Below are 27,133 nucleotides of genomic sequence, written 5' to 3'. Positions count from 1 at the left end.
TTTGGCAAGTATTTCCTTTCAATGAAGTTGCCAACTATGACTGGAGTTTGCACTATCATGGTCTGGTTTACTAACTGATCATTTACTGGAGTTTTATTTGTTGTTGTTGTATCTGATGTGCTGGTAAAGCTATCGCAGGTAAGACATACATTGTAGAAGCAAAGATCTGCTAGTTTACACCAAAGAGAGATACAACGTAACTCAGTGGGTCAGGCAGCATTTCTGGAGAAAAAGGATGGGTGACGTCTTGGCTCAGGTCTGAAGAAGGGTCACGACCAGAAAAGTCACCCATCCTTTTACTCCGGAGATGGTGCCTGACCCGCTGAGTTACTCCAACAGTTTGCGTGTATCTAAGACATTCATTGTTCTAGTTCATACCTGGTGTACGTGGCAAATGAACACCCCTTGAGGCTAGGAGAAATTCCAGAAGAAATCCTGAACAAACGAATTCCAGATTGAAGAAATCAGAAGTGCATAAAAGACTGTGGAGTGAGATACCTGATAGTAGAGGTGGTGCACTTGGTGTAGCGGGAGGCGGAACTGGTAGGAGTTCGGGTGCTCTCTGCGAATTCTGGCTCTTGGCTTCTGCAGGAAGCTGAGCAAAGTGTGAAAAGAGAAGAGGTATGAATGAACAAAACTCCATAGCTCCCCCCTTTGCTGGTGGAGTTACTCCTGATTTCTGCTGTGCAGCTGTCAACTGCACAATGTCGCTACTAGAGGGAGAAAGGTGTAATCATGGGCGGATATTTAAGAAATTAGATCCTTTGTTACAAAGCGTACAGGGCCTGTCCTACTTAGGTTATATTGTAGGCGACTAGACTGTTGCCACATGGTCGCCAGGGTGTCACCTGTACGGTCGTGAGTCGTCTCCTCAGTCGCCCAAAGAGTCGTAGCGTCCTTCTGGTCGCCGCTGGATTTTCAACATGTTGAAACATTTTCGGAGACAGTCGGGGACAGTGGGCTTGACGCCAATGAGCGTAGCTTGACTTCTCCCGACGTAGGTGCTGCCGTGGTTGTTGCCAGGTTAACGTAGGTTGTTGCCAGGTGTTGACTTTGGGTTTTTTTGTTGTTAAAAAGTAATGATTCTATTTCAAATTTTATGTTGACTATGACAGTCGCCAGCAGTCACCTAAAAATAGCCTGTGGGACTTTAAACTCTAGAGAGACAGGGTGGAAACAGGCCCTTCTGTCCACCGGGTTCATGCTGATCTAGCACTATCCTACACACTAGGGGCAATTTTCAATTTTTACTAAAACCAATTAACCTACAAACCTGTACGTCTTTGGAGTGTGGGAGGAAACCGGAGCACCCGGGAGAAAATCACAGGGAGAAGGTACACACTCCGTGCAGACAGCGCCCGTACTCGGGAACGAACCCGGGTCTCCAGCGCTGTAAGGCAGCAGCTGTACTGCGACGTCACTTTGCTGCCCCCAATCATAGGCAAGCTACAAACTCATAAATGGTTAACACTGGTGGATGAGAAAATAGTGAACGGATGCAGAATTGAGAAGATTCCCCCGAAATTATTAAAAGGCATTCCAAAAAGAGATCTTCGCAAAATTCTCTCCCACAAGCTATTGTTGAACTTGAGATCGCGGACGCTCTATGTGGTATTTGTGTGAAATTTGTGTGAAAAAGAGGAATGTTTACGGCAAGTAGACATAGAAAATAGTATTCGGTGAGAGGAGTAAGTGTCCAGTGTGGGTGCAATGGGCAGAGACCTGAGTAACCCCATAATATAACACCACTTCTGGTCTTGGCTAGATTGCAGTATAGAAGCAGGGAGGTTCTACTGCAGTTGTACAGGGTCTTGGTGAGACCACACCTGGAGTATTGCGTACAGTTTTGGTCTCCTAATCTGAGAAAAGACATTATTGCCATAGAGGGAGTACAGAGAAGGTTCACCAGACTGATTCCTGGGATGTCAGGACTTTCATCTGAAGAAAGACTGGATAGACTCGGCTTGTACTCGCTAGAATTTAGAAGATTGAGGGGCGGGATCTTATAGAAACTTACAAAATTCTTAAGGGGTTGGACAGGCTAGATGCATGAAGATTGTTCCCGATGTTGGGGAAGTCCAGAACAAGGGGTCACAGTTTAAGGATAAAGGGGAAATCTTTTAGGACCGAGATGAGGAAAACATTTTTCATACAGAGAGTGGTGAATCTGTGGAATTCTCTGCCACAGAAGGTAGTTGAGGCCAGTTCATTGGCTATATTTAAGAGGGAGTTAGATGTGGCCCTTGTGGCTAAAGGGATCAGGGGGTATGGAGAGCAGGCAGGTACAGGATACTGAGTTGGATGTCAGCCATGATCATATTGAATGGCGGTGCGAAGGGCCAAATGGCTACTCCTGCACCTATTTTCTATGTTTCTATGTAAGACCCTTCTTCAGTCTATCCTTTCATCTCTCCAGTTTACCTTTCCCCTGAAGAAGGGTCTCGACCCGAAACGTCACCCGTGGCTTCTCCCCAGAGATGCTGCCTGTCCCGCTGAGTTACTCCGGCATTTTGTGTCTATCTTTGGTGTAAACCAGCAGTAAATTGTGAAGACGACTGATCAAATTGATCAGATCAAGGAAAAGTGGTTCGTTGTTGGCTGAGGTGAAGGTGACACCGAGGCAAATGCAAGTGGACATCGATCAAGTTGCTGGAGTCAGGCAAGACGGGGGTGCAGCCAATGCGGTTATATCATCATACAGCATGGAAGCAGGCCCTTCACCACTCCAAAGCAAACAGGGTTCATTCCTGACCGCCCTTGTTGTCTGGGTGGACTCTGCGCATTAATATACATTAACGTGTGTCAGTGTGCCAGCAGTTATAGAAACATAGAAAACAGGTGCAGGAGTAGACCATTCGGCCCTTCGAGCCTGCACCGCCATTCAATATGATCATGGCTGATCATCCAACTCAGTATCCTGTACCTGCCTTCTCTCCATACCCCCTGATCCCTTTAGCCACAAGGACCACAGCTAACTCCCTCTTAAATATAGCCAATGAACTGTGGCCTCAACTACCTTCTGTGGCAGAGAATTCCACAGATTCATCACTCTCTGTGCAAATTTTTTTTTTCTCATCTCGGTCCTAAAAGACTTCCCCCTTATCCTCAAACTGTGATCCCTTGTTCTGGATTTCCCCAACATTGGGAACAATCTTCCTGCATCTAGCCTGTCCAACCCCTTAAGAATTTTGTACGTTTCTATAAGATCCCCCCTCAATCTTCTAAATTCCAGCGAGTACAAGCCGAGTCTATCCAGTCTTTATGATCAAACTCTTGGTATAAATTTAAGAATTGCCGAAGGATTTTGATAGTTTGCGTGCTTTAAAGAGAGAGCCAGATAGGGCTCTTGCAATAGCGGAGTCAGGGGATATTGGGAGAAGGCAGGAACGGGTTACTGATTGTGGATGATCAGGCATGATCACATTGAATGGCGGTGCTGGCTTGAAGGGCCTTATTGCCTACTCCTGCACCTATTGTCTATTGTCAGTCCGAAGAAGGGTCTTGTCCCAAAACGTCAACCATTCCTTCTCTCTAGAGATGCTGCCTGTCCCGCTGAGTTACACATACACAAGGAAAAGTGCACGACTTTAAGTTTGACTGCTGTCAGATGGGAACTTTAATACATATACTTTGTTTGCATTTAAAATTAGACACAGTCATCAAGACTTTGGGCATGGGAAATCATGCCTCATGAATTTGATTGATTTTTTTTTTGAAGAGCTGACCAAGTGGATTGATGAGGGCCAGGGGCATAGACGTGGTCTGCATGGACTTTAGCAAGGGCTTTGACAAGGTCAAGAAGATTAGAGCTCGTGAGATGCAGGTAAGGTGGCCGACTGAATACAAAGCTGGCTTGGTGGTTGGAGGCAGAGATGGTAGCGGTGGGTTGTTTTTCAGATTGAACACTTTCAACTAATGGGTCAGTTTTCTGTGGCCCATCATGTAAGTCTAACTCCAAACTAAACTCAAACTGAATCATTTATATCGAAGATGTGGATGAAAATATGGGTGGATTAATATGTTTGCAGATGACGGTCAAATTGGTAGTCCAGTAATCAATAAGGGAAGCCGTGTAAAGTTACAATAAGATGGCGATCGGCTGGTAAAGTGAGCAAAGGAAAGGCAGATGGAATTTAACTTGGACAAGAAGGAAGTGATCCGTTTTGGGAAATTAAACCAGGGCAGGACCCAGGACATACAAAGTGCCCTTGGAGTGTTGTTGAACAGAGAGACCAAAGAGTACTAAAGTGGAAGTGGCACCGCAGCTAACCATTATTATTATTAATGTTTAATGTTTTCTGAGTCATTTGTGACTGTCACTGTTGTTACTTGCGGGCGGAGCACCAAGGCAAATTCCTTGTATATGAATACTTGGCCAATAAACTTACTTACTTACTTACTTACTTACATGGTGCTGAAGTAGGTGCATGGAATGCTTGCCTTCATCAGCTGAGACATTGAGTACAAGAGTTTGGACATCATTATAAACCTGAGTTGGGTGACACCAGGAATACAGTGTACAGTTCTGGTCACCATACTACAGGAAAGATGTGACTAAGCTAGAAGATTCACTTCACAAGGACATACATTCACAAAGGGTCTGAAGAAGGACCTTGATCCAAAACGTCACCTATTCCCTTTCTCCAGAGATGCTGTTTGACCCGCTGAGTCACTCCAGCTTTTTGTGTCTATCTTCTAAAGGACAGCACCTGGATTAGAGGTCTTGAGAGGTCTAGAGAGATTAAATGGGCTGCGTCTATTCTCCCAGGAGCAAAGGAGGCGGAGAGGTGAGACAATAGGGTTAAGAAAGGCATGGGTAGGGGAGATAGCCCATGCCTTTTTCCCCATTGTAGGGGTGTCGAAAGCTAGGCACAGATCCACAGTGAGAGGGAGGAGGTTTAAGGAGGATCTGGGGGTTAAATCTTCCACACAAAGAGTAAGTAGTTGGTATTTAGAACGAGCTGCCAGAGGAGGTGGTGGAAACAGGAACAGTAACAACATTTAAGAGACATCTTGACAGATACTCGATTGAGCAAGACATGGAGGGAATGTGTAGGAAGGAACTGCAGATGGTGGTTTAAACCGAAGATAGACGCAAAATGCCGGAGTAACTCAGCGGGACAGGCAAGCACTTCTGGATAGAAGGAATGGGTGACTTTTTGGGTCTGAAGTAGGGTCTCGACCCGAAATGTCACCCATTCCTTCTATGCAGAGGTGCTGCCTGTCCCGCTGAGTTACTCTGGCATTTTTGTGTCTATATACTACATGGAGAGGGATATGGATTAATGCAGGCAAGTGGGACAGGCCTTCTTCTTCTGTCGTGTGTCTTTTAGACCTGCAGCTCCGTTGAGGCGAGCCAGGCCAACGTGTCATCGTCCAGGTCAATCAGACCTCGTTGACCATTCGGTGGCTGGTGTTTGGGGCAACTGGTGACCATGTGATCCACTGTCTGTGTTGGGTCCCCACACTCACAGGAGGCGCTCGCTGGTCCACGAGGCCCCACCTCTTCATCGCTACTCCATAGCGTCCGACACCTGTCCTCAAGCGGTTGAGGGTTGTCCACTGTTTTCGGGGCAGGTCCTGGCCAGGGACGTCCATGGGGTAATTGATGTACTGATGTACCCTAGATGGTTCCGCTGACTTCCACTGGTCTCTCCACCTCGTCTTGACCCATGCGGCCTTAGAAGCATCAGCCGGTGTTGTGTAGAGCAGCTCTTGGGCTTGCGTGGAACAGGCCTGATGGTTGGCATAGACCACGGTGGGTCAAAAGGCTTGTTTCTATTCAGCAACAAGTCTATGACTCCAAACATAGTGCCATATCCTTACTATGTAAAGTAATCACTGGGGTCTCTGCCAGTGGTATCTCAACATCACGCCTCCCGTGCAACGGAGAGATGGCTTTGAAAAAGTCTAATTTCAGATTTGTTACATTTGTTGTCTAGCTTCACCACCCGTCGCAGGGTTTCCACTTTGGGACGGTTCGAGAGAGCAGCGCGGAGGACTACATGAAGAAGAGCTTCCCCGAGATGCACGAGTACACGAGATGGTTCAACGTCCCAACGACACTCGACGGGGTGGCCCACCTGATGTAAGCAGCCCGGCTCACACGTAGAGGCGAACCACATTTGGGTCCCCTTGTGTCAAATGCTTCCCCCCCCCCCCATTCATTAGAAGCAGATGTACAGAACAAAAACCAACGGCATATAAATGATACAGTTATTGTACAGTTTCAATTTTAACTTTTTAGCTTTGAGTTGGAGGAAAAATAAAGGTGAAAATGCAAGAAAGAGATCCAGTGAGATGTGCAAAAATAGAACCCCTAGACTACCAAAGTAGTGGAGCCAATGAGTGAATAAAAGAAAAAAAAGAAGAGAGGAATAGAAAAAAATAAATAAAATGGACAAAAAGAAAAAGAGTGAAAAAAAGTGGTGATATACCTGCCTCTCATCCCTCCCCACCCACCTCACCCAACCCATAATTAGATTTAGAACAAGAACAAGGGGTCACAGTTTAAGGATAAGGGGGAAATCTTTTAGGACCGAGATGAGAAAAACATTTTTCACACAGAGAGTGGTGAATCTCTGGAACTCTCTGCCACAGAAGATAGTTGGCCTTAGCAGGGCAAAGAATATCATCAAAGACAGCTCCCATCCTGCGTTTGGACTGTTCGACCTGCTGCCCTCTGGAAGGCGCTATAGGTGCATCAAATCCAGGACAAATAGACTCAGGAATAGTTGCTTTCCGAAAATTATAACTACTCTTAATTCAAATTCACACATGCACTGACTTCACAGCCCAACACCCGGTCTTCCATCTGTATATATGTATATAACGCCGCAGAATTGTGCACCTATCCCCCCCCCCCCCCCCTCCCCCCCTTCTGTTTTTTTTTTTCTGTTTCTTGTTTTTTGTACTAAATTATATGTATGCACTGAGTACGAGCAGCTTTCAATTTCATTGTATAGTGACAATAAATGGCATATCATATCATAGTTGAGGCCACAGTTCATTGGCTACATTTAAGAGGGAGTTAGATGTGGCCCTTGTGGCTAAAGGGATCAGGGGGTATGGAGAGAAGGCAGGTACAGGGTACTAAGTTGGATGATCAGCCATGATCATATTGAATGGTAGTGCAGGCTCGAAGGGCCGAATGGCCTACTCCTGCACCTATTTTTGATGTTTCTATGTTTCTAAATCCAAAGTTGTGATGGGCCATACTATCCTTGTAATAAGTCAATGAATGGTGTCCATGTCTTGGAAAAATGATCTGGTTTTTCTAGGACTGGGGATGCTAACAGATGATTGAATTCACAAACAAATAAGCCAAATTGTACAGGACTGGAGATGGGTTTTACCCGTCAAGATAATTTATCTTCCACAAGGGCTTTGTGAGATAACTGTCAATGGAATGGAACAATATTTACAACACACAATCCATTAAAAATATTATCGATTCAAATTTACAACCCATTGAAATCTTTTTGCTGAATACAGCAGCATAAAAATGTCCAACGGAAAAAGACATTTGGTTTATTGTTGTGAGGTGAGAGAGGACTACCTCGCTTACTCTCAATCTCCCCCCGTAACCTCAATTAACCACTTTTTAAATACATCAGCGTTTCTGTCCCTACCTTTTCCCAGGAAGGCTGTTCTTACTTCCCGGCATGGAATTTTATATATCATATCACTTTTCCAGCCACTCTTTCCGGAGTCGTTCAACTAAATGAAGTGTCTTCTCAACCCCATTTGTTCCAAAGGAATCATTGGACTTTAAGTCCACCAGTCTTGGTTACAACTATAATCATGAATGTGTGATTATACTGTAATAACACTCGGCTCTCTAACATTGCGACCAGAACAATATCGAACCTGCTAGGCATGGTTTAGTTTAGTTTAGTAATACAGGGTGGAAACTGGCCCTTCGGCCCATCGTGGCCGTGCTGACCAATGGTCACCCATTCGCTAGTTTTAACACACACACACACACACACACACACACACACACTGGGGACAATTTACAAAGCCAATTAACATACAAATCTGCACATCTTTGGAATATGGGATGAAACCGGAGCACCCGGAGAAAACCCACGTGGTCACTGGAAGAACATACACACTCCGTACAGACAGCATCCGTAGTCAGAATCGAACCCGGGTCTCTGGCGCTGTAAGGCAGCAACTGTGTCATCCTAATGGCTTAATGAGTGTTGTACACAGTTCTGACATAACATAGTAGTTCATATATTTTAAACCTTGGTTAATAAAGGACAGCATCCATATGTGTCTGGACATCACTCCCAGATCCCTCCGTAGCATACTGTCAGTTATCGTTGGCCCTCTACAAAGACCAACCTCACACCTATAACCATATAACAACCATATAACAATTACAGCACAGAAACAGGCCAACTCGGCCCTTCTAGTCCGTGCCGAACACTTATTCTCCCCTGGATTGAATAGCACTGAACAACTCCATGCCCACCTCGCATCTATTGATATCTTCCTCCTCGCCCACATCTATCCATACACTGTAAATGGGGCGATTGTAATCATGTATTGCCTTTCTGCTCGAGACAAAAGCTTTTCCCTGTACCTCGGTACATGTGACAAGAAACTAAACTGAACTGCAACTGAACTTCAGTTGGAATGCCCGCTCTGCTACACCAATCCAGATTACCTGCGGGCTGTGAAATTGTTTTTAAGACATTGTAATGGCACAAAGGGGGCAGTGAGTTTAAGGTGCCTTCCACTGGAGTATTCCCACCAATCCCGTTTCCTTTCTTCTCGTTTCCCTGTAGCTCTTCAATTCACGTATGCCGATCAACTCCTGTTCCAATTCCCAACTCTAAACTGAGAAATCAATCCAGATTAGGCAGATGCACTGAATGTTGCACCCATTATCCTTTATCTGTGCAGTGGACAGCTTGATTGTAATCATGCCCGGTCTTTTATTTAACTGGATATCACGCAAACAAAAGCTTTTCACTGTACCTCGGTACCCATGTCAATTATAATAAATTAAACTTCTTATGTAAAACGTCATGGAAACATGTTCCCGGTGTTGGGGGAGTCCAGAACCAGGGGCCACAGTTTAAGAATAAGGGGTAAGCCATTTAGAACGGAGACGAGGAAACACTTTTTCACACAGAGAGTTGTGAGTCTGTGGAATTCTCTGCCTTAGAGGGCGGTGGAGGCCGGTTCTCTGGATACTTTCAAGAGAGAGCTAGATAGGGCTCTTGAAGATAGCGGAGTCAGGGGATATGGGGAGAAGGCAGGAACGGGGTACTGATTGTGGATGATCAGCCATGATCACATTGAACGGCAGTGCTGGCTCGAAGGGCCGAATGGCCTAATCCTGCACCTATTGTCTATTGTCATATAGACATAACTGCAGTGTCAATTAAGATTAGATAACCCATTGGAATCCAGGGATAGACTCAGATAAATTCCAACTCTGCTAACTAATGTTTTGAATTGCAGGACTGACCCATCGAAGCTGGATGCATTCATCATGGACAAGGCACTGCTGGACTATGAGGTGTCCATTGATGCTGATTGCAAGCTGGTAACAGTGGGCAAGCCGTTTGCAATTGAAGGTACGAGAGGCTATTCTGGAGAATGTTCAAGGCAGCAGTTATCAACAGTGAAAAGGAATGCGTTTCAGCACACTGAGTTCTTAAAGGACTCATGAGTGATAGGAGCAGAATTAGGCCATTCAGCCCATCAAGTCTACTCCACCATTCAATCATGGCTGATCTATATGTCCCTCCTAACCCCATTCTTTTGTCTTCTCCCCATAACCCCTGACGCCCGTACTAATCAAGAATCTATCCATCTCTGCCTTAAAAATATCCACTGACTTGCCCTCCAGTCATCTGTTGCAACGAATTCCACAGATTCACCACCCTCTGATTAAAGAAATTCCTCCTCCTTCTTAAAGGAACGTCCTTTAATTCTGAGGCTATGATCTCTAGTCCTAGATTCTCCCACTAGTGGAAACATGCTCCATATCCACTCCATATCCAAGGTTTTTCACTATTCGGTAAGGTTCAATGAGGGCTCCCCTCGCCCTTCTCAACTCCAGCGAGATCAGGCCCAGTGTTGTCAAATGCTCATCATGTGTTAACCCACTCATTCCATGGACCATTGTTGGAAACCTCCTCTGGACCCTCTCCAGAGCCAGTGCACCCTTTCACCCACACAACATCATCCACGTTTTCTCCTGAAGGTGCTAGCCTTTTATTCTTTCTTTCTAAACAACATTCTTTCTAAACAATAGACAATAGGTGCAGGAGTAGGCCATTCGGCCCTTCGAGCCAGCACAGCTATTCAATGTGATCATGGCTGATCATCCCCAATCAGTACCCCGTTCCTGCCTTCTCCCCATATCCCCTGACTCCACTATCTTTAAGGGCCCTATCTAGCTCTCTCTTGAAAGCATCCATAGAACCTGCTTCCACTGCCCTCTGAGGCAGAGAATTCCACAGACTACATCTTACATGTTTTTTCCTGAAGGTTCCCAGCTTTTATCTATGTCCAAATGAAAGTGATCCCAACCTGCAAAAGATCTTTTCTCTCAGTCTGTACACAAACTCTATACTCTTGCTGTTCAGATTCTGTAAGTGCAGCATCATTTATACTCTCGTGTTGAAATATTCTCTAGTCAATTACGTAACCAAAATTATCTTTCACCTTAACATTGTGAGAGACTTAATAGATAAATCTTGCTCCTCTAAAGCAACGTTATACATTCAAGCCCGGTTACTATATCTTAGCATTTAATTTTATTAATAATATAATTAATTAATAGCAATTAAAAGCAGGACTTAAGGAACGTGGCATTTTCAGGGATGGTTCTTTTGAAGTGTAGTATGTACCATGCTTGAAGAGTTGTAAATTCAACAGGATCCTTGTTGATATTCCTCCTTCATCGATCTGTTTAATAATCACTTGGTCAATGCTGTTTGAGAAGCCACAGGTTGCCACCACATGGTGTAGCAGTCTGTTTGCAAGATGTCCTTTATTAATGGGCTAGCTACCGATTTAGTACATTGGACCAAGCCAAACGTGGTCTAAAGAGCTGAATTCCACAAATGAGGTGCATTCATGTGCTGGGTCCATCCAACGCCTCTACTGCCTGAGAAGATCACGCAGATTCGGTATGTCAGAGAGGATTCTCTTGAACCTCTACAGGTGTACAGTAGAGAGCATATTGACTGGTTGCATCACAGCCTGGTTCGGCAACTTGAATGCCCAGGAGCCGAAAAGACTGCAAAAAGTTGTGAATACTGTCCAGTCCAACACCAGTGTAGATGGGGCATCTTGGTTGACATTAGGAAGTTTGGCCAAGGGGACTGCTTCATGCAGCATGGCTGTATGAAAACAATTAGTCCAATTCTCTGGATTAATTCATCTCCATTCCCACGGATTTTCCATTTATTCTAATTTCTTCTTTGAGACTCGCTGTGTTTAGTGGAGATTTAAATTTCAAGACATTGTCTTTGTAGGTTATGGAATCGGGCTGCCACATAACTTTGGGCTAAATTCGAACATTTCTGAATTGATCAGCCGCTACAAATCTGACGGATTCATGGACATGTTGCACGACAAGTGGTACAAGGTCGTTCCGTGCGGAAAACGGACCTTTGAAGTGACAGAGGTGAGGAATTGAGAGCCAGTTTGTTTCCTGTCGCTCCCATTTCACATCCCTCCAGAGGTTTGCACTGTTACACTCAACGTATTTTTGAGGTTGACTGATCATTAATAATTATCAGATCAGATTCGAAATTTCCTCCCTTCTGTGGTCTAATTTATTTCCTAATCATTCCAGGTTTCCATCGTAACCATCTTACACCTGGTTAATCTCTATGTGGTGTCTGAGACTTGTCCTACATTTGGGAGTGACAAGAACGAGACAAGAATGTCTCAGATGGCATCATTTTGCAAATCTATCTTTTTCCTACTGTTTGTGTCGAAGCAAAGTCGCCCCTGGGATATGCATGTGGCTGAAACATGTCAGTTGTTGATTCAATGGTTCTTTTATTGTCACATGTAGCAAAGACACAGTGATATACCTCCTAGTCCTCTTCTTCTTCTTCTTGCATATGGCGTGCACAGCCTAAAGTTGTAGGACAACTTGTTCTATTTGATCTTGTTTGATTGTGCACGCCAGGTTGATTACATTTGTTGAAACAGGGCGGACCACGTGAAGGTTGCAATTTCCCACCCCATCCCCTAGTTCAACCAACAGGTTCAAACTCCCCGTGTGCCTGGACATGGTCATTACTGTGTCACCATTGACCGACTCCCCCCCTTCCCCTCCCCCCCCCCCCCCCCCCCCCCCCCCCCCCCCCCCCTCCCCCCCCCCCCCCCCCCCCCCCCCCCCCCCCCCCCCCCCCCCCCATCTTTGCACATCCCCAATCCTGGACATTCCACTCGTCACTTTAATTTCATGTTTCATGTATCTTGTTGTGTTTAATGGGGCTGTCCTACTCTACGAGGTAATTCAAGAGTTCTCCCGAGTTTAAAAAAAAAAATCAAATTCGTGGTAAGCACGTAGAATGTACATAGCGGGTACATCAGAGCTCGGGGACGTCTCTTGGCGGCTCGTAACACTAACGGCAGGTACTCGGGAAATGCGGTAAGCTCATGAAGATTTTTCAACATGTTGAAAAATGTCCACGAGAGCCCCGAGTACCTAAGAGCGGCTATTACCGTAATTCTCCGAGTTCGAATCAGGGGAAACTCGGGAGAACTCTGGAATTAGCTCGTAGAGTGGGACAGCCCCATTATGACTGTTGGCAGACCAATTTCCCTCCTGGAATAAATAAAATTCAATCGTATCGTATCGTACTGCACTGGCCCACACCTTCCTAACTGTCTCCTGAGATGTAAATGTATCGTGTTTTGATTTTACAGACGTTACAGATGGGAATCAAACATTTCTCAGGGCTCTTTGTGTTGCTCTGCCTGGGCTTTGCTGGATCGCTACTGGCAATAGTTGGGGAGCATATTGTCTACAGGCTGGTTCTCCCAAGGATGAGGAAACGGAAACGATTTAAGTACTGGCTCCACACAAGCCAGGTAAGACAAACATCTCCTCTCAATGTGAAGGAACAAACCACCAAATCCCAGTCATTGTAATAGAAACATAGAAAATAGGTGCAGGAGTAGGCCATTCGGCACCGCCATTCAATATGATCATGGCTGATCATCCAACTCAGTATCCTGTACCTGCCTTCTCTCCATACCCCCTGATCCCTTTAGCCACAAGGGCCACATCTAACTCCCTCTTAAATATAGCCAATGAACTGGCCTCAACTACTATGGGGGCATGTAATAGGGGCATGTTGTAGTACTTGATTGAGTCTATTCTATCATTAATTTATCATCATAGATAAAAAGCTGAGTAACTGTTTTATTAAAGTTGTCCTATGCAGGCTTGGAATTGAAAGCATTGGTGAAAGCTTAAACAGTACAAATCCACATCTCAGTAAGTCTTCAAGTCTGGAAGTCCTCAAAATGTTTAGTTCAGTTTAGAGATACGACATGGAAACAGGCCCTTTGGCCCACCGAGTCCACGTCGATCAACAAACACCCCGTGCATTAACACTATCCTACACACTAGGGACAATTTACAATTTTTACCGAAGCCAATTAACCTACAAACCTGTACGTCTTTTTAACGTGGAAGGACACCAGAGGAAAACCCGCGCAGTCACGGGGAGAAGGTACAAACTCTGTACAAACAGCACCCGTAGTCAGGATCAAACCCGGGTCTCTGACGCGGTGAGGCAGCAACTCTGAGGCAGCCCCATGCCGCCCAATATGGTCAATAAATTCCTGGGCAGTAGAGAATTTTGGGGGAATTGTGGGATAGGGTGGAGTAATTGTGTAATTACACATCTGTAAAACAAGATTAATTGACTGGAGAATGGCCCCGACCCGAAACGTCACCCACCCTTTTTCTACAGAGATGGCTCCTGACCAGCTGAGGAACTCCAGCACTTTGTGTCTATCTTTGGTATAAACCACCATCCACAGTTCTTTGTTTCTTCACGATTATTTGCAATTGAGAAGGGAGTTGGAGAGAGGATTGTAGAAAATGTTGTGGCAGGTAATAATGGGGAGATAGCTGAGCAGATGATCGGGGCAAAGGCAGGGCAGATACCCTGGGGAGATTATGATGCTGGGTACATGTTCTCAGAAGTGCTGTAACAATTCATAGAGTGATACAGCGTGGAAATAGGCCCTTCGACTCAACCTGCCCAAACTGGCCAATATGTCCCAGATACACCAGTGCCACCTGCCAGCATTTGGTCCATATTCCTCCAAACCTATCCTATCCATGTACCTGGTTAACTGTTTCTTAAAAGTTGAGATAATCCCTGCCTCGACTACCCCCTCTGGCAGCTTGTTACATACACCCACCACCCTTTGTGTGAAAAAGTTACCCCTCAGATTCCTATTCAATCTTTCCCCTTCACCTTAAACCCATGTCCTCTGGTCCTCGATTCCCCTACTCTGGGCAAGAGACTGCGAGCACCTACCCGATCTATTCCTCTCATGTTCATTGTTCAATAAACGTCTGCTAACTTCTGTCCCAGACCATGAATGTCCTTCCAGGGGGTCAAGGAAAGAGCGTTCACGTCGCGGCCACCACCAGGTACAAGGAGCGCACGACAGTCACCGTTGTGTGCAGATGCCGAGAAATGTGTTCAGCTCTGGCTGAACAACTTCTAATCTTGTGTGTGGACTCGATAAGAAGAAGAACGTCCTTACAGATCCACGCTGTATATTGAGCTACCTGGTCTAAGGTGGGGGGGTCACACTATGCATCCTCGAGTCAGCCAAGGCTTGTTTCCAATCTTCATCTGTCAGTACGCACATGTCTAGTCGGATAACGGGCGGAGGGCGGTTCTCTGGATACTTTCAAGAGAGAGCTAGATAGGGCTCTTAAAGAGAGCAGAGCTAGGAGATATGGGGAGAAGGCAGGAACGGGGTACTGATTGGGGATGATCAGTCATGATCACATTGAATGGCAGTGCTGGCTCGAAGGCCGAATAGCCTGCTCCTGCACCTATTGTCTAAGATTCTTCCTCTTTACGAACGTGGTCACGAGCAGTAGAAGCAGTACAATTTGAAGAGAAAACTGTTTTTTAGGTGACATTATTCTTAATTTGAGATCAGAGGACTGGGACATCTGGCTGTTAAAATAGCTCTTCATGTAATTGAAGTTGCTCACGTAATCAATCATTTTCTTTTTTCTAGAAAATCCACCGTGTTTTAAATATGACCTTTGAAGAGCAGAAAGTGAAGACAGATAAAAGGTATGCTTTCCATATTGGGGTATGAAGTATTCGATACAACTCAGTACATCAGCATCAAACCACAGGTGCTACAAGAACAACACAGAGCGAATGCACGGGACTAATTGAACATATCCATTTGCCTTCTGGATAATTTTAATTGCTAATTTTGCTCATTTAGCAATGAAATTCTAAATGAATTGTGGAATTCTTTGCCACACAAGGCTGTAGAGGCCAAGTCATTTTTAAGGCAGAGATAGATAGATTCTTGATTAGCACGGGTGTGAGAGGTTGTGGGGAGAAAGGCAGGAGAATGGAATGAGGAGGGAGAGATAGATGACCCATGATTGAATGGCGGAGTGGACTCGATGGGCCGAATGGCCTAATTCTACTCTTATTCCTTGTAAAATCTCAGCATGTCATGATGACTCAGCATCCCAGCTTCTTGCTTATGGGGCGATAGTCTGTTTAGTAAGAGTTTATTTTTCTTTTTAATGTCTATTTTATTAGAAGCAATTGTAGAAGAATAAAGTAATCGGCATAACAATTATACAATTTTCATAGAGTTTCTTTTTTAACATTTTATAAACTGATAAATGAATCGGAAAATAAAAAGGAAAAAGGAAAGAATAAAGAAAAAGAAGACCCCATAACTGCCAAAAAAGTGAGAGAGAAACGGAGATATGTCCCACTATCCTTCCCTACCCCCACTCACCCAACTCAGGCATCGGTTCTAAATTTGTGTTCAACCATTCTATTGTTGAAGAAATTCAATGAAAGGAGGAGTTTAGTGATAATTCGGTGATAGACTACATTAAAATAGATCCTTCGGCCCGCTGAGTCTGCATCGACCATTGATCAACCATTCGCCTTAGTTTATCTTAATTATCTCTCATAGGTTACGCATCTATTTCAGATCTTCCGATCTACCTCATTGCCATCCTTGCACTTATTTTTAACGGCACTTTCTCTGTACCTGTATTCTATACTCTGCTCTGTTTATTTAGTTTTTTGCAACGCCTGTTGTACTTGTGTATAGCATGATCTGTCTGGATTGTTTGCAAAACAAGGTTTTCCACGGAATCTTGGTATACATGGTAATAACTAATGGGGCAGCATTATCTTAGGAGCCAGAATGCAAAGCTAATATACTTGTAAGATTCTTGATAATATCATGTACCAGAAGTATTCCTGATAATTTTTTCTTTGATAAAATAAACGAGGGGGATATAGATCAAAATCATGTTGCCTATACATTAGTTTTAGTTTGAGATACAGAGCGGAAACATTCCCTTTGCCCAGCTGAGTCCATGCCAACCAGTGATCCCCAAACACTAGCACCATCCTACACACTAGGAACAATTTGCAATTATACCAAGCCAATTAGCGTACAAAACTTCACGTCCTTGGAATGTGGGTGGAAACCGGAGCACCCGGAGAAAACTCACAGGGTCACGGGGAGGACGAACAAACTCTGTACAGATTGCACCCATAGTCAGGATCGAACTCGGGTCTCTGGCGCTGTGAGGCTGCAGCTCTACCGCTGCGCCACCGTGCCACCCTTGAGCAGTGTATTTCCCATCTCAGTGACTCCTGAGTGTCATCTACAATATGAAAATACCAGAACAACCAAGTTCTCTTTGAATATAAGATCGGGCAAACGGAGAGGTTAATGTAATTGACACATCCAGGAAGGAACTGCAGATGCTGGTTTACATTGTAGACACAAAATGCTTGGGTCAAGCAGCATCTGTAGAGAAAAGGAATAGGAGACACATCTTCAGACTGAGTGTCGGGAGAGGGTTACTAGAGGTATCTTTATAGTAATAGATAGATACTTGTTTTTCAGATGTAACCTGCAGAAGGTCCAGAAGGTGATCCCCACCACGACACGGATAACTGCCCAGACCCGGTGGAACAACCAGAGACGTATCATTGTCAAGGACAACACAAAAAGCCAGACCGAGCCGGGGGGCCACTACGCACTGCAATCAGAGAAAGACTCATCTGGTGTCATCTGTGAGAACGGAGGAACTGACTACTGTCCGCAGAAGGGGAAGAATGCACATGATAATGAAATAAAAGAACTGGAGCAAAGGATACAAGCAATAAAAGAGCAGCTCCGGATTGCCTTGAAGAAGAGGGATGAATTGGCCTCTTCCGTCGAGCTGACTAAAGCCGATCACCAGACTCCTGCAGACACTGGCACCAAAGCAAACAATGACAGGAGGTGATGGCAGCATTGACTGTATACATGAACCTTTGGACTGGGGTATACAACAAGTGGCTGCTCTCTTCAACCGACCATTTGGAATCCATAAAAGCACATTTCAAAAACACCTTTGCTGCATGAGCATTAATTGCCAAGTATTGTTGATGATGTGAAAGTAAACGTCAACAAGAGCAGTTTTGTTTCACTCGCACATGAAGTCAGGTGCTTTCACTAAAACCCAAGATGGATGCAGTCCTTTGAAAAAAATCAACAATAAAAGACTTTGTAAATGTATTTAAAATGTGCATAACATTGTAGATGAATTGAAGGAAATCTATTTCACCAGCATCAGACTTAGATGGGAGAATGGCGACAGAAAGATTATTTTGGAATTCCAATAGAGATATATATATATATATATATATATAGATGAGAAGCATTGATTTGCTGCTAGCCTCAGACAATCGCTGTTGCTAAATATAATGTTTCAGATAATCAATATATTTTTCTTTGCTGTTATAAAGTCAATGTGTTTGGTTGCAACGGACATTAAAAAGCATCACCTTGGTCATTAAGTGTTGCAACATTAGCAGGACTGTTTTGTCGAAAATAAGACCTACCATACTATTACCCGCCACATTATTTTTTCCGCAGGCTTTCTGAACTGGAAATTTTTACCTTTTTAGTTGTTACTCTTATTTTTAGCAGGAAGCAGGCCCTTCGGCCCACCGATCCCGTGCTGACCAGCAAAAACCCGTACACTACTTCTAACCTACACACTAGGACAATTTACAGAAGCCAATTCACCTACAAACCTGTATTCTCTTTGGAATGAGGTAGGAAACTGGAGCACCCGGAGAAAACCCACGGTCTCAGGAAGAATGCAACAATCTCCGCACAGACAGCACCCGTAGTCAGGATTGAACCCGGTTCTTTGACGCTCTAAGGCAGCAACTCTACCACCCACCGTCTGAAATTATCTTCCTTCGGCAAACTTGCCGTCTCCAGTAAATTCAACGATGATATCGCTAGTTTCATCTCATCTTTTAAAATGTTTCCTTCTTCTGAGCGTTACAGTTTTTCTTAGAGGAAAGAAAACAGGTGTTTAAAGATAACACCACACAGATACTTTCCCGCAATTATGAAGAAGTTGGATCACGTAATGCTGTAATTCAAGCAAACATTCACTACCTGATTGCTTAATACATTCAGGTAATGAATGCAAATTTGATTACATTGCATAGGCAATCATCTTCAGTAGAAATTATGCCAATTATAAAATTAAACCCTGTATTTCTTGACATTATCATTGCCACTACGTCCAACACTGACTTTATTTAGTTTAGTTTACTTTAGAGATACAGTGCAGAAACAGGCCCTTCGGCCCACCGAGTCCGCACCAACCAGCGATCCCCACACATTAACATTATCCTACACACTGTCAGGATCATTTTACACTTATACCAAGCTAGTTACCTACATACCTGTATGTCTGGAGCATGGGAGGAAACTGAAGATCTTGGGGAAACAGATGTGGTTATGGGGAGAACGTACAAACTCCGTACAGACAGCACCCGTAGTCAGGATCGAACCCTGGTCTCTGGCCCTGCAAGTGCTGTAAGGCAACAACTCTATTGCTGCGTCACAGTGCCACCCTAAGGGGCAACATTTTCACACAGAGGGTGATGGATATATAGAACAAGCTGCCAGAGGAAGTGGTTGAGCCAGGTAATGTAACAACATTTGGACAAATAGAAACATAAAACATAGGTGCAGGAGTAGGCCATTCGGCCCTTCGAGCCTGCACCGCCATTCAATATGATCATGGCTGATCATCCAACTCAGTATCCTGTACCTGCCTTCTCTCCATACCCCCTGATCTCTTTAGCCACAAGGGCCACATCTAACTCCCTCTTAAATATAGCCAATGAACTGTGGCCTCAACTACCTTCTGTGGCAGAGAATTCCACAGATTCACCACTCTCTGTGTGAAAAATGTTTTCCTCATCTCTGTCCTAAAAGATTCCCCCCTTATCCTTAAACTGTGACCCCTTGTTCTGGACTTCCCACAGATAACAAAATGATCGCTTGGGAGTTAGATGTGGCCCTTGTGGCTAAGGGGATTAGGGGGTATGGAGAGAAGGCAGGTACGGGATACTGAGTTGGATGATCAGCCATGATCATATGGAATGGCGGTGCAGGCTCGAAGGGCCGAATGGCCTACTCCTGCACCTAATTTCTATGTTTCTATGTTTGAGGAATATGTGCCAGGCAAATGGGACTAGCTTAGATGGGCGTCTTAGTCAGCTTGAGCGAGTTGGGCCAAAATCCTATTTCCATGCTGTTTGAGTCTTTGACCCTTATTTGAAAGGTGACTCAATGGTCACTTAGGCCAGGGACAGGGGCACTCTCCTCTCCAGCGTGGTGAGAAGATGAGCCCAGCAAGCCACCCCCCCCCCCCTCCTCCTTCTTGTCCTGGTTCCTCAAATCTCTGGCAGCTTTGACCTCAATGACAGGTGTGAAGCATGTCAACTGTCTATTTTATATTGAATGGCTTGAGCTGTAAGATGTTGTTGGAGGCCAACTCTCTATGCTTGGTGTGGGAGCTGGGGATAGGGATTGCAGGAGAAGTGCATGTGGTAATGAAGAAATGGGTTGGATATACGTTCATGTGATATGAACAGAATTAGGCTATTTGGCCCATCAAGCCTACTCCCCCATTCAATCATGGCTAATCTATCGTTCCCTCTCAACCCCATTCTCCTGCTTTCTCCCCATGCCACCTGACACCCGTCGTAATCAAGAATCCATCTATCTGTCACGACCTTCAAAATATGAATTGACTTGGCATCCACAGCCTTCTGTGGCAATGAATTCCACAGATTCACCACCCTGTTTGAGTACAATTAAAGAGTAGTGATTATAGTGCTGTGGAGATCGCTATACCTAGTGGGTCACTTTATTTAGTTTAGAGATACAGCACTGTCCGCACTGACCAATGCCAGACCAGCAGGTCAAGGAACAGCTTCTTTCCTGCGGCTGTTACACTACTCAACACTGTACCTCGGTGATTGCCAATCACCCCCACCCCCCCCGGGACACTCCTCCCACCAGGAAAAAAAATACTATGACAGTTTGCACGTAAACAGATTTATTTATTGCTCATATTTATGTCGCTCTTCTAGGGAGATGCTAACTGCATTTCGTTATCTCTGTACTGTACACTGGACAATGACAATAAAGTTGAATCTGAATCTGATCCCCGCACATTAACACTATCCAACACTAGGGACTTTATTCCAAGTCAATTAACCTACAAACCTGCATGTCTTTGGAGGATGGGAGGAAACCAAAGATCTCGGAGAAAACCCATTCATTCATGGGGAGAACGTACAAACTCCGTACAGACAGCGCCTGTGGTCAGGATTGAACCAGAGTCTCTGGCGCTGTAAGGTAGCAACTCAACTCTCATGATATATTTTCTTACATTTCTCACATTCGCCTGCATTTCAAAGTGTTCCTCAGTATCTTCACCTCCACGCCAGACATCACATGGGTTCCAGCTACCTAGTTGTCATACAGAATGTGCATTTATGATTATTGCTGCCATTTAAATGCATGGCACTTTAAGTGAGTGCTGAATTAATGCATTATTTTGTATTGGAAACCATTCACAGCCTATTCTGTGCTCTTTTGTTTTGAAGACGATGGTGAGAGGGGTGCAGAGATGCTACATGGGGCAACGCTGAAATCTAATCTCCAGGTAAACATCCTTCAGAATTTTAACATCAACATTTCAGAAAAGCTGAAGCATAATTTATTTTTCAAAAGCCAAAACATCTTCAGCAATAGCAAACTGATAGTCAGTATTTGTGGTTGCTGCTTTGCAAGCAAATGATGTAGCAATTCTACACACTAATCCATCACTCATTGAGTACCTTATTACCAATTTTGTGACAGACTTATTCTGTTTTCTTGTTCTTAGGTTAAGAATGCATATTTTCCCAAATCACTCATAGAAGTCATTAATCTTTGGAAAATGCAGTCTTGGAACCTTAAATGTCCTTTGAAAGGTGGCATTGCCAGCTAGATGCTTCAGACGTTCATTCTCAGAACATTCTGCTTCAGGGCAAGAATGGATAGATTCAGTGTCCTAGTCTCTTAGCTGGGCAGGATTGCTGACAGGAGACGAGTCAAATAGCAGGAGCCTTGCCTGTGACTCCGGATATCAGGATTCCCATTGAATCTTGGTGAACAGCCACATCACCTCCCAAAATGGTTGCATGATTCAGGTTGTTTTAATGCAGGAAGGACTTCCTTCACTCAAACAAGTTTGTTGTGCAGGGTTAAAATCCTGTTAAAACAAGCTTACAACTGTATTAATTGTGAGTGTGAGAGCACACACCACCAAATTCAGGGACAGTTTCTTCCCAGCTGTTATCAGGCAACTCATCCTATCACAACCAGAGAGCAGTGCTGAACTACTATCTACCTCTTTGATGACCCTTGGGTCTGACGAAGGCTCACGACCCGAAACGTCACCCATTCCTTCGCTCCATAGATGCTGCCTCACCCGCTGGGTTTCTCCAGCATTTTTGTCTACTTTGGACTATCCTTGATCATCAGACTTTGCTGGCTTTACCTTGTACTCAACGTTATTCCCTTATGTATTTATACACTGTAAATGAATCGATTGTAATCATGTATTGTCTGTCTTTCTGCTGACTGGTTAGCACGCAACAAAAGCTTTTCACTGTACCTCGGTACATGTGACAATAAATTAAACTAACTAACTTACTTGCCACATTGTCTATTCCTGCATTGGAAATTGTGGGTGCCCTCTCCCAGAAACTACCAACATTTGCTCAAAAAAGTTGCAATTCTCATTACAAATCATTTATTTATACAAACCAGTGATTCATTATTGTCAGAGATCATCGATAATGCATAATCTGCTATTAAGTGCTTTAGTCTATTAATATTAGATTGAAAAAAACAAATTAAATTAGTTTCACATTAAATGTTGATTCTTAAAACTGACAATCAGCATATTATTTGAGTATATGGAGTTACTTTTGAATAATGTATCAGGAATGTAATTCAGTCCTACGGAAGGAATAGTATAGTGTGGGGACCATTTAACTAGCTACATTCTATCAAAGTATTATTAGTTCTCATGAAATGCAGGCTTATTGCATTAGCTTCTGGTTTCCAATTACTTTGAAAATGATTCTTATTCCATTTTCTCCATCTGCCAGGTTGATATCCAGAAAGCAATTTCCTAACACACCGCACTAGTTATGGAAGTGTCACATTTTATAACTCGCTGGTGACACGGAGGTTTGGTAATACACATTAATCTTTATGATTTTTGCCATGCCACGACAGCCTGTGAAAAGTTAGGACCAGGATCAAGGAGGAAACTGCTGCACAAAGTTTTAATCAACATTATCTTTTACAGGAACCTAGCAAGTGTGGCAGCATCTATGGAGCGAAGGAAATCGGCAACGTTTCGGGCCGAAACCCTTCTTCAGACTGGTATCACGTTTCCCAAGTTTCTTTTGTATGAGTTTCTCCAGCACTTTTGTCTACCTTCAATTTTCCAGCATCTGCAGTTCCTTCTTTTAAACATATTTTACAGCTTCTACTTAGACATCCCTTCAGAATTGAGAACCACTCCCTCTGCTATCAGTTTTGAGTTGGCTGCTGCTGAGATTCCTCCACAGATTGGGAATTGAGTGCCTGGGTGGGTGTAGTCCTTCAATTACTTAGGTGGGGTGTTCCATAAGCTCCCAATGCATAGCTCTGAGGTTCCCATTGTCCACATCTCACAAGACGAGGATACACCAGACGACCTCATCGATTATTTAACTGTGACCACCTTCAAGAAACTATACAGATCTGACCAGACTTCAAAGGTATCTGCCTGCTGTCTGCCACAAGGGAAATTATACAACCACAGCATTACAGCACAAGTTCCATCTATGCTCCTACAGTGCTTATATTCTTCACAAGCTCTTAGCACATTTCATTATTTCCTTCCAAGTAGCTCATGCATTAATTTCCTTCTTCCTCAGTATATGGCAAACTTTTCCTTAAATAAAACAGTGCTAACCTCTTCCATCACTCCATGTACAATGTCCATAATCTCACCACTTTCCTGAATTCCTTCTTTAATTCACGGGACTGTCCTAAATGCACACAAAATGTCGCCAGAGTCCAAACAGAGAAGAGATTCTTGGACAGAGGGGGATATGGTCAAGACCTCTTTAAATATATGCAACATTTCCACCCACTCCTGATGTCTGGACCACCAACGCTCAGAGTAGAGAAGTACGATCAGTATGGCCTTGTGAATGTTGGCCACGTGTCATGAGCACAATGTGGTCCGGTGTAAGTGTCAGAAGGAACACACTACTTACAAAACCACCCATCCACTGGTCCCACCTGGCATCTGCTACGCCATCGGCTGAACAGTCTCTGTGACTCTCATATTGGCCTCGTTAACCACATCGTTACCCACAAAACCAACATGGAAATAAGTCATCCTTGATCCCCGTATCCCTCTAAATCTGCACGTTGGAAGCCAATTACCCGACATGTCTTTGGAGTATGGGAGGAAAGTCACATGGTCAGCGAAGGTGCAATGGAAATGGAACTGGTCAGGACTGAACCCGGATTGCTGGAACTGTGGGACAGCAGGTTTGCCAGCTGCAACACCTTGCCACCAATTCTCTTCTCTGCTTCAATGGATGACAATAATGACTTGGAGATACATGCACATTATTTTAAAGCAAACAGGTAGGCCATTTAGTTAAATAGGAGATAACTGCTACAGGAACGTCTTAATAATGCATAAACATGTCACAACCCACCATTTCCATGGTTCCATGCCAGTAGATGTCCAAGTTTTTCTGTTGCTATTGGGATTACTCGTTCCAACCACCAGAACAGCTTGCAGAACATCGTGAAACTAGCCAATTATTCAAGAGGCAGTTTTATCTTCTTACAAGTTTTATGGCATCTTTATATATACCATTCAATTTAGTAGTTGAAGAGCAATCCAATGGAAAGTAAAGTGAGCAATGTAAAAGTTACCGAACAGGGCAAAGAATGGAAAGAAATCCCAAGCAATTATAAAATGATGACGCAGAAGCTGAATGCGCCACTATTTTTCTTGTTTGTGCTCACATATACTGGTGGAAAAATACCCTTGGGGTGCCCGAGAAGGGGAGAGAGGACGAGCACCCCAATTTGACAGATCAAAGGCTAACGACTAATGGCAATGGACAACCGACTACTACGAGTGTGAAATGCAGATGTGGAAAGGTCTGCAAGAACAGCCGAGGCCTGAAGATTCACCAGACCCGGATGAAGTGTTTGGAGGGAGAGAGAGCGTCACAATGCACAGGTATTTTACCCGGTGAGACACAGTGACGCAAATAGTCCCTCAGAACAGACCTCCAGAGAAGGTTCGAGTCAAATGGTCACAGGCCTGCAAGACGACAATCTGGCACCAGTTCGGCGAAGCCCAAGTACGAAGAGCTGGTCACTGGGCTGGAGGGCAAGGTGTATGTCCATCGAGGTTGGCTGCAGAAGTTTTGCAGGGCAATCGCTCTACAAAGCCTTGAGTGCACTGGGCATCAACGGAATGGAGAGAAGAGCCATCAAGAACACCACAGAGGCAACGGAGAAAGCCTCAAGATGGCTCTGGATCAGGAGAGGAGGTCTGTGGGGAGAAGCGAATGCCACCTGGTTGCCTGGGTGAGGGTGTCTGATGTTGAAAGACTAGAAACACACAATGACCCCAGGTTACATCACTGATGATGTGTTCAGGAGCATCAATAGATGTAATTTATCAAATATGCTGGAGTAACTCAGAAAGACAGGCAGCATCTCTGAAGAAAGGAATGGGCGATGTTTCGGGACATGACCCTTCTGCAGACTTCAGACTGAAGAAGGGTCTCGACCCAAATTGTCACCCATTCCTTCTCTCCAGAGATGCTGCCTGTCCCTCGCTGAGTTACTCCATCATTTTGTATCTATTTGGTTTAAACCAGCATCTGCAGTTCCTTCTTATACCATGCTGGATATTTTTAGCTGCCAATTTTTTTGAAATTTGATATTTTTAAAAAGTGTATAAAAACAAAGTATTAAGTAGATTAATCGTGGAAAGCTCTGATAGGCTGTCAGCACTAGCACATAGACTGCATGACTTCCTCTGGCTCTCTAATTTGAGTAAATGAAGGAGTTTCAGAATCTGGTGACTGAACACAGTTCTGTCAATCACCCGGAGCTCTGTCACACTTCACTCGTGAACCGAATGCATTTATTGCGAGGCGTTAAGAGACCCATGAGAAATAGATCTAACAACGTCAACATATTGGCAGCTTTGGCAGGTGTGGAGCAAGGACAAAATAACCTAGGGCAGGAAATAAGTTGACGTTGCAAAGTTTTCCTCAGGAACACCTGAAAACGGTCGTGTCTAAATTGGAGAAACTGTCTCTCAGACATATCGATGGCCTAGCGTAGTCAAACTGAGAATTGTGCTTCTGGAAAATGTGTCCAATTCCTCCATCACAATCCCGGGTCCATATGTCCGACACTACATTTAGAAAACATTAGGCTTGTCTTGGCGGAAAAAGCAGATCAATTTCTTAAGACATGGTTGCTTTTTACTGAATTTCTGCAACAACAGAATGGTTAAACACAAACTTAAACCCGATGCCAGGGATGGGTGGGGGGGGGGGGGGGGGGGGGGGGGGGGGGGGGGGAAGGTATATCTTCTCTTTTCTTATTTCTTTTCTTTCCTCTTGCACTTCTTTGGTAGCTTATGGGTCTTTTTCTTGCTTTCTCTTACTTTACTTCTTTCTTTCTCTCTTTTCATTCTCTTCTTTTTTCTCTCTTTTTTTGATTTAGGTTTCAATGTTAAAAATGAAGCTGTACAATAATTGTATAACTGTTATGTCGATTGCCTTATCATTGTACAATTGCTTCTAATAAAATTAATTAAATTTTTTTTTTTTAAATCCCGGGTCCACCTTGTGTCACCGGCAAGACAAATCCAGCAGAGGGTCTGGATGCGGTACATCGGCAAGAGGGAGCAGCAACTGGAATCTTCATCATCGACTCGATCCTCGCGAAGTTTCATGGCATCAGGTCAAACATAAGCTTTGCAATCTCCACCTGATTTTCACATCATCCTCACTCAGCTCATGAATGGGTGCTCATGCTGTTTGAATAACACTTCCAAAAGCATGGAGACGAGCGAAGTACTTTAGTGATCTCGTCAAAAGTGGCTTAGAGCATCACAAATGAATGAAGCCTAAAGGACGCATCTACCAAATTAGATAAGCAACAAGTAGCAAGCCAAGCAACATGAGGATTAAACCCACTGAACCTCATCCTCACCAACTTACCCGAGATAGATGCACCTGTCCAATACCGTATTAACAGAAGTAACCACTACACAAACTTGTGCAGATCAAGTCCTGACTTCTCATTTAGTATTGTGTTCATATGCTAAAAGTGGTGGAGTCAGAATACAAAGCTCTGCTCTTTACTGATCAACAAGCCGAGTCAATGGATAGTTGTTGTAGAATAGTATTTTATT

At 44.1% G+C, this 27,133-nt stretch overlaps 1 protein-coding gene across 1 annotated transcript in view; it reads left to right on the top strand.

Annotated features, from left to right (window-relative positions):
* Positions 1-19,041, top strand: part of grin3bb (glutamate receptor, ionotropic, N-methyl-D-aspartate 3Bb) — a 53,936-nt gene extending 34,895 nt beyond the window's left edge. The window contains exons 4-9 of the mRNA XM_055658432.1: positions 5,943-6,088; positions 9,481-9,596; positions 11,508-11,659; positions 12,919-13,083; positions 15,271-15,329; positions 17,158-19,041. Of these exons, the coding sequence (XP_055514407.1) occupies positions 5,943-6,088; positions 9,481-9,596; positions 11,508-11,659; positions 12,919-13,083; positions 15,271-15,329; positions 17,158-17,542 (1,023 nt within the window). The 3' untranslated portion in view covers positions 17,543-19,041. The remainder of the gene's footprint in view (positions 1-5,942; positions 6,089-9,480; positions 9,597-11,507; positions 11,660-12,918; positions 13,084-15,270; positions 15,330-17,157) is intronic.
* Positions 19,042-27,133: the final 8,092 nt, after the last annotated feature.

Source organism: Leucoraja erinacea, chromosome 29 (assembly GCF_028641065.1).
Source record: "Leucoraja erinacea ecotype New England chromosome 29, Leri_hhj_1, whole genome shotgun sequence".
NCBI classification, from domain to species: Eukaryota; Metazoa; Chordata; class Chondrichthyes; order Rajiformes; family Rajidae; genus Leucoraja; species Leucoraja erinaceus.
Note: the sequence above shows the minus strand (reverse complement) of the source record. Positions and strands in the feature narration are given on the sequence as shown.